This window comes from Anser brachyrhynchus (genome assembly GCF_964034855.1).
Source record: "Anser brachyrhynchus genome assembly, chromosome: 14".
Classification (NCBI taxonomy): domain Eukaryota; kingdom Metazoa; phylum Chordata; class Aves; order Anseriformes; family Anatidae; genus Anser; species Anser brachyrhynchus.
This window is the reverse complement of record NC_137709.1, coordinates 19112098-19120487: the sequence shown is the minus strand read 5'-3', so window position 1 is coordinate 19120487 and position 8390 is coordinate 19112098. Positions and strand designations below refer to the sequence as shown.

General features: G+C 47.9%; 1 protein-coding gene across 16 annotated transcripts in view; it reads right to left on the bottom strand.

Annotated features, from left to right (window-relative positions):
• Positions 1-6621, bottom strand: part of GABRB2 (gamma-aminobutyric acid type A receptor subunit beta2) — a 163433-nt gene extending 156812 nt beyond the window's left edge. For 2 of the 16 annotated variants that reach the window (XM_080554984.1, XM_080554987.1), the window contains exons 1-4: positions 5014-5287; positions 3973-4205; positions 3758-3849; positions 2779-2846 (exon numbers count right to left, since the gene is read on the bottom strand). In XM_080554984.1, coding sequence (XP_080411110.1) covers positions 2779-2846; positions 3758-3849; positions 3973-4049 — 237 coding nt within the window. In that variant the 5' untranslated portion in view covers positions 4050-4205; positions 5014-5287. The other 14 variants (XM_080554991.1, XM_080554988.1, XM_080554985.1 and 11 more) reach the window with 13 other exon arrangements.
• Positions 6622-8390: the final 1769 nt, after the last annotated feature.

Sequence of the window (8390 nt, the reverse complement as noted above, 5' to 3'; positions counted from 1 at the left end):
CTGAAGACAAGCCTTCTGCTCACACAGAATGTGACAGGACTGGAAGAGAAATGGAAGGCTGGTAATTTTAAAGTAAGTTAACATCAGAATTAACAGAAATGAGCTCAAGCCAAATAACAGTCATTGTTTAGTCTCACCTCAAAGCAAAAATTTGATATTGTTAATGTTAATACATGACCCCAAACAATGATTTTCATTTATCTTAAGTCAATGGTGTTTACCATGACTACACAGTGAGCAACAGCAAGCCCATTGCTCAGAAAACAGGCACATAAATCCAAAAGATTATTTCCATGTGTCTCTCTCTGTCATTATTTCAAAAGGTTTTGTATCTAAAAATTACAGCTAGTATTCAATGGTATTCCTTTTGGTTTCTACCAAAATCAAGGCCAAATTCTGGTGACTTTGCAATGAACAAGTTAAGGCCTTGTAAGCCAAGTGTTTTGTTCTCTGCTTGAATGCCTCTCTTCCCATTTACTTCAGGCCTATCAGGATATATTAATATTTGTGTACAGTTCATTGCTAAATGAACTGTTACATGTTACATTTAAGCAGATTAAGAAAATAATCGTGGTTTGGAATCTCTTCTGAAGCTGTAAAATGAAAGAAAAAAGCTGGAAAATGAATGGCTGGTTTTAAGAAGCAGGTATCATCTTCAAGTAATTTAAGACTTTAGACAAACCTGTGACAAAATGAACTACACATGACCCCCCAGCAGTTTTACAGACAGTCTGAAAAAACTTCTCACAAAGTTCAAACGTTTCATTATAGAGACATAACAAACTGACTTCAGAATACTAAAAATAATATGCATTTTTATAGTCAGTCTACGAGCAGCAATCACAGTACTGCAATATGCTATCACCTTTAACTGGAGACCAAATTTCTGGAAATCCCTGAAACATTCTCTCTTTATCTAAAGAAGAAAATATTTTGCACTACCTTCCACTTTGGAAGGCGTGAGATGTAATACGGACCTAGCAGACTGCAGTTCCATCAAGAAAACCCTCAGCATTCCCACACTGCTCCTAGCAGCCTAAGAACTAACTATGTTCATCTCTCTCCTTTCCAGATTAGTTTTAATGAAAACTCTTTTAAAATACAAGGCAATTTTCTTTCTTTGCTCTTAAAGCTCTGGAAGGGAGAATACTAAATACTAAAATAGGTCCTAAATACTAAAATAGGTCCTAAATACTAAAATAGGTCCTAAATACTAAAATAGGTCCTAAATACTAAAATAGGTCCTAAATACTAAAATAGGTCCTAAATACTAAAATAGGTCCTAAATACTAAAATAGGTCCTAAATACTAAAATAGGTCCTAAATTAACAGTTTAGCGTAAACAAAGTTTAGAAGCCCATTTTAGTCCCTTACTTCATAAGTGGTGTTGCTCAGTGTGAGATTATTCAGCATTTTCCTGGCATCTTGAAAGAACAGGATCAAGTTCTCTGTCACTGAGACCTCACAACACAGCTACCATTAAGGTCATCCACAGATTAGGCCCAGGGCTACAGCTTACGTTATGGAAAAACTCCTGTACATCACAGAATGCCCCCAGTTTGAGAACAAATGTTGTCAACACTGCTGAGAACATAAACATGCCACTAAGGCATTAAACAAAGTATTTCAGTAGAACAATCACATTAACACAACTGATAAGTTTCAAAATATTATTTCCAAACGCATCATTACAATTGCAGCAGTATCCCAAAAATCCCATTTCTGTTTGGTAAGATGTTTCTTTACAATTAGTTCAAAATAACTGAAAGGTTCTTTCAAACAAACTTCTAGAAGTACTAACACACGTTACATACAAACACATTTATTTTGTACCAGTTACTGCTACCATGCTTCAGCATCTTCTTGTCTTTCGGGTGTAAACCCTCAAGAGTCTAAGGCCAAGTCTTGTCCTTAAAATGTTGAGATAACTTCAAAACTTGACCTCAAACATTTCCAAGTAATCAAATTAAATGCTGGACAATTTTAGTCTAAAGCACGAACAGCCTCTTCAGTGAGAAGATGAGACTTGTCTTATTTCACCTGCTCTTCTTTAGTTTCCCACGTAATTAAAGTAAAACACACAAAGCAATTGTCCTATGAGCAACTTCAGCATCTGAGCACAGATGGTTGAAACTATTCAGATAAGAGATAAACATCTTGAAAACTAAACACATAAACTTCTTTCACTCAGCCATGACCATGAATACAGCAACAAGCTACAAAAAAAATGGTGCTTTGGTTACACACAGAAGTAAAATCTGCCTTTTATTATTATTATTATTTGAAAGCGTCCTCGTCAGACAAAACAGCAAACTATTTGTAATGCTTAAATAAAAGGGGGGTGTTATGCCTACAGATGACAGCAGGGGGGTGGCGAGAAACAAATGCAGAGGTCAGCTTTTTTTTCCTCGCCCGGAGGCGAGGAGGGGAGGCCGCGGAGGGCTGCACGGGAGCGCGCCGATGCGCGGGGCTGGCGGCGGGGGCGCGCGGCCGGCAGGGGGCGCTCTTGGTCGCGGCAAGGCGCGGGCACAGCCCCGGGAGCTGCCGCAGCCGGGCGGCACCGGGGCGTCCGCCTCCCCCTGCCCCATAGGTGGTAGGGGCGGCTTTGGGGAGTTAAGGGGGGGGGGGGGTACACACACGACACCCCCCTTCTGGAACTCCGGAGGCCGCGCTGGGTCCCCCGGAGGCCGCGGGCAGCGCTCCGCCTCGGAGAAGGTGGGGGGATGCGAGAGCCCCCCCCCGCGGAAAGCAAGCAGCCCCCAGCCCCTAAGTACTCACCATATTGACTTCTGACACCATATCTATACTGGCAATGTCTATGTTCATGCCAACGGCCACTGGGGGACCTGCAAACCGACAAGATGGTCCGCAATGTGATCGCGAAGAACTTAACTCATTCTTACCAGAGTTACAAGGGACTAACGCATGGCAAAAAACGAAACGAGGATTACGAACACGAAGAAGAAAAAGCTAGGAGGATGACAGCGAGGTGCGGTGTGTGTGTGCCCCCCCCTCCCCTGCCCCCAAAAGAAAGCAGCCTGCCCCCATCCGCGGGGAGCGCCGGGTTCAGCTTTTATATAACGCGCACACGTGCGGGCAGCTGGGCTGCGTGGGGGCACGGGGGGGACGTGGGGGGACCCGAGGGGACGCGGAGGCTCCCCCCCGCCGCGCCCCGGCAAGCGTCGCTCCGCCACCGGCCGCCGCGCTCAGCCCGGGACGGGGCGGCCCCGGGGGCTGCGAGTGCCCGGCCCGGGGGGGAGGGCGGGCGGGGAAGACAGCCCCCAGAGGCCCCCTCCGAAAGGACTAAATGGCCGGAGAGAGCAAATAGTGGGAAGGGGGAGCGCGCAGGGGGTTAAATGCCGTTTAGGTAGCAGCGAGCAGCGCAGCTTGTACTCAAAAATAGTAACCGCGGTCACAGGCACGTTAGGCTCTGAGGAGCCAACGCTGGGTAAACTTGAGGGGTTTGCATCTCGAGAAAGCCAGTTAAAGGCGGGCTGAATTACAGGTTAATTAATTGTCAGCGCACACACACAATGAGGGACCAGTTCTAAATGTGCAAGACGTGTAAATGATCGCATTAACAGCGCCCTATGCTAAGAAAATCGAGTGCCAATTGGCTTAACTTTGGATCAGCTTGAGAAAACGGAATCACACATGCTCCGGAGCAACAGCATCCACAGCATGCTTCAAAACCATGCACACTAAGGTACAGCACCCCAGATATGTAACGTCTCCTAGTCAAAAGCTGTCAAATTACCTCCAAAATCTGGCCTCAAGCGAATGTCATAGCCCTTCAGCAGTCTATCCACGGTCTCTTTTACCAGTGACATATTACTAGGGTCATTGACACTAAAGAAAAAGAGAATAATTATGCATCATTCCTTATTTCTCAGACCCCAGCCGTACATTCCCCTTAGCAGTAACATGCAGAGCAATTCAAACTAAAGCGAAAGAGATACGTTCATCACTTACCTCTGGGCGCACACCACAGCGATTATTAAAGGGAAGGACCAAATCCCAAAGTAACCCTTCTTCCGGACTCTCAGCATCCCTTTAGCTTTTGATATGATTTAGGGTTTCAGTGAAGACAAGAAGAGATCCAACTTATTCTGGCCAGTGCAGTAATTCTAATGTGAGGCGCATGCGCACGGCGTACCACAACATCAAAAGGAGCAGTGGTTGCTGCTGGAGATGGAGCAAATTTCCTTGCAAAAAAAAAAAAAAATTAAAGGGGAAGAAGGAAATGCATTATTTAAAAAAAAAAAAAAGTCATGCACAGGAGGCTCGAGTATATTTTTGTTGTCCTTTTTGTTAGCAGAGAATATAAATCCCAGCAAGCAGCGAAGTTTTGGGAGTTGTGCAGGGCACAGCGGCTTTGTAACCCAGTTTAAAAGGGGGGTGGGGGCTGGACAGGCTGGGATTTGACACGGAGGGGGGAAAGGTTAGAAAAGGGAATGCACCGGGTACGTACGGCGCCAGGGGCAGGTGGGCAGCCTAACTTTTCGTCCCTGGAAAAACCCGCCTGAGGAGCTACGAGGTGCGGACAAAGGAGCCGGAGCTTGCAACGGGGGCGGGCGGAGGGGGAGGAGGGGAGATGTGCGCCTACAGGATTTCTCACGAAAAAAGGGAGGGGGAAAAAAAAAGAAAAAAAAAGAAAAAAAAAAAAACAAGCGATGACGAATAGTTTATTGTAAAAGGGGATTAGGCTGCTTCCTGCCTTACTGTGCTGCCAGGCTCTGGTCCTGGGGTAGAGGCACTGGGGCGGGAGAGGGGCTCCGGCTGCCGCCGCCAGCTCCCCCCGGTCTCTCAGTGCCGCCCGCCCGGCCCCGCTCCCCCCGGCCGGCTCGGCCAGCGCAGTCTCCGTGCCTCAGGCCGTGGTTAACCCCGGGTTGCGAGGTCCTCAGGTAGAGAGAAGCCTGACCGGGGAAAGGGAAAAAAACAACGCCCCGAAAGGGAATCAAGCGTTCGGTGGGCACAGAGACCCGGTGCAGGTTCGCAAGACAGCCCCCTTACCTTCGTGGGTGAGCCACCCGAGCTCTCCAAATGCAGCGTGTGATCCAGTTAATGCCTCAGAAGAAACCAGAGACGAGTAGAAAGCTGATTTGGGGATGCTTTGAGTGACATTTAAATCCTGAGCAGAAAAGGAGAGACAGAGAGAAGAAAGAGAAATAAAAAAAGAAGAAGAAAAGGGAAAAAGAAAAAAAGCACCACCCAAAACGAACCAAAACAAAAAAACAACCACAAACAGCGGGTTTCAAGGATTCCTCGCCAATCTGCCTTGTGCTCACAGCACCTTTTACACCTCCTTCTCCTCCTCCTCCTCCTCCTGCTGCTGCCGCCCGGCGCTGCCGGAGCGATCGGCGCTGGGCGTGCACACGGCCGGGCCGGGCCCGGGACCACCGGGGGCGTCAATTACCAAAAGAAATACTTAACTAGCTGCAGGAAGGGGGAGGAGAAGGGGGAAAAAATGCAGCGGGGGGAGGGACGAGGGTGAGGTGAGGTGAGGGAGCTCCGGAGAGCCACTGCGCCCCCAGCCCAACGCGGTCCCGCACGCCCCGTGCCCGGCCCCACGGCCACGCGTAGGCTCGGCGGCAGGCGTGAGGCTGGGGGGGGCTGCCCGGAGAGGAAGAAGAGGAGGAAGGAGGATGAGGAGGAAGTGTCCCTCGAAGGACGGACTGGTTGCGGGGGCGGTGGGACGCCGTCTCCCCTAGGGGAACCACAGGGAACCGAAGCCGGCGCGGCGAAGAGTCGGTCCCTGGCAGCAGGCGGCCATTTCGCGCAGCCCGGCGCCTGGCGTGCTGGGCCCCGCAGCACCCCCCTGCCGCCTAGCCGGGACCCTCGGGCAGCCCGCCGGGACCCTGGGGAGCCCACCGGGATCCACCGGAGCCCTGGGGGGTCTAGCGGCGCGTCCCGCCGGCGGAGCCGCTCCCCTGGCCCGGCCAAAGGCAGGGGCGCAGGTGCCACAGGCACGAAGGAGCCGTGTTCCCCCCCCCTCCCCGACACTGCCTTAAAAGCCCCACCTTGCGCCGCCGAGAGCAAGTGTCGGGTCGGTTTTCTGCTTGCCGGGAAAAAGGGAGCTTCCTTAGGGCTGCTGGGGGGGCGGGGGGAGGGATTCACTGGGGCATTCTCACTTTCCTCTCCCATTTGAAAACCATGACAATTACAGAGGGAGAAAATACTTTTCCAAATGAAACAGACAAGACTTGGTGTGTGTGTGTGCGTGCGCGCGGGCTAAATATAAAAATTCCCCTGAGTGTATTTAAATAGAGCCCAACTGCAAGGGACGAAGCACGAACGGGTGCGCAGCTGCCCGAGGCAGGAGCCGCCCCCGGCCGCGGCTGGAGGTTTCGGCTCTCACGGTGCTGGGCTACTTCGCTCAGTCCTTCTGAAATACAGCCCCGAAGGAAGATGGTGGATACCCCGTGCGGTGAATCAGGTTGCTTTATGTGCATAACAGGCATTTTTTTCCCCTTCTGCAATCATACGGCAGGACGGAGGACTCAAAGTAAAGCACTTTGGTCCCGCACAGTGAAACTCACCCGCGGGTGCTAACATGGGACCACATCTAGCGCTGCCCACCTCTCAACTGGTTCCAAACCTCAGCTACTAATTGCCTTTACACCACAGAACTGGTGCGTTCACCGTGTCTGAACGTGAACCAGCTTCAAACCAGAGCCCGAGAGCTGGCAACAGTCAGTGCTGGAGCGACAGGACTTACGTAGATCTTAACGTAACATCGGGGCTAGAAGAGAACCGTCTGTCCCTAGGAGTGCTAGCCTAGCGCACACAATGAATTCGAGAATTCAGTGTATCCAGCATTTGGTCCCCGTGTATGCACGGATACTGAGGGAACGTTTGTTCTGCCCTAGGACACCCCTGTGCAGGGAAACCTGCTCTCAGGCTGGCTGCTCCAATAAAGAGGCACGGAGCATCCCTCAGCCAAATGCAGTGCATATGGATATAATGGTGCACTCCATGTGGAAGAGAGAGTGTGCATCTTTTTTTTTTTTTTTTTTTTTTTTAAAGTTTAAAGCTTCTGTTGAGCCACGCTTGGGATGCTCTCCATAACTTATGATTTTGGCTTGATGTGAACACCCCCCTGTCTACCAGTGAAACATCCTACCACCATGCCAGTCCTTGTGGGCCTAGACAAGCCTATGTGATAGAGATATTATCATTAAGTATTGACATGGAGTACAAAGTCATACAATACTCTACCTTTTGAAAACTGTTTAATGATTTCCTATACGCTTTTGAGAGTACCACTTTTTGTCTGACCATGAGTTCTGGTCTATCTCAAATTCAAAATTTCAAAATTAAAATTTCTTAGCACCTTCATTATTAAAATTTTTCATCACCCTCAGAATCTCCATCTTATTTTAAGCAACTTGTTAAATAAATGGTTTCCTCTTTCTCACTTGTGTCTGTGTGTTTGCTTGAAAAGGGTAGGAAGTGACTGGTATGAACAACAGTATTGGCGAGATACAGAACCATTTGCGTAACATATTTAAGGATTGCTAAGATTTGGGGTGTCTTACAATGAAGAAACAACCTGGTTCCTGGTTGGATATGATAATTACTTTTAGTTCTAATATTATTATGAGATTACAAGTACTACAGAGATAACAGAGAAACCAAAAATTTGGATGCCAATTGCAGATCATTGTGATTCTTAGCTTTCAGCTTTGCAGAGTGCAAAAGAATACCTAAATAACATTAAAACACACTAAAGTAATAGTCCGCTATCCTTGCTGGCCATTGTGTGACACTGGGTAAGAAATGGGTTATAGGTGATGTCATACTTTGTTTGTCTTGTCAACCCTTGACTGTAGCAATATATTCCTGTCACCATGAGCAATATCCCAGGCCATGTACCAAGAACTGCTCTGAAGTGATTTTAAAATACTTTGCTGTAAATGTATAGATTTTGCAAAATATACTTTCAGATGGGATAAGAATTTCCAGACAGGTTCTCAAGTGAGCCAGTCACTCCAGTCCCTAGACATAAAAAATGCTGCTGATTTATGCTAGCCCAGGAACTGCATCTCTGTACCACGAGTAATGTGAACAACCCCTCTTTAAAAAGGGGTAAAACCCCACTTTAAAAGAAATCCTTTCACTGCATCTCAACAGGTAGGTATGCATACTGTTCTTTGGAAGTAATGTTTACTGAGTTCTTGAGCATTTGGTAAGATGCAGTAATACTGGAAATACTCTGTTGAGAGTTTTTTCCATCTATAAGATAATTTTATTCTATAATTTTCAGCAGAATCCTTGTAATAATTTACTTTGATACATTTTCTATTTCCAACTTCTGTGAAGTTGTAGATCCAAGTAAAACCAAACAGCCAAGCCTAGTAAAATTCTCCCGAACAAAGTTTGAATGTACT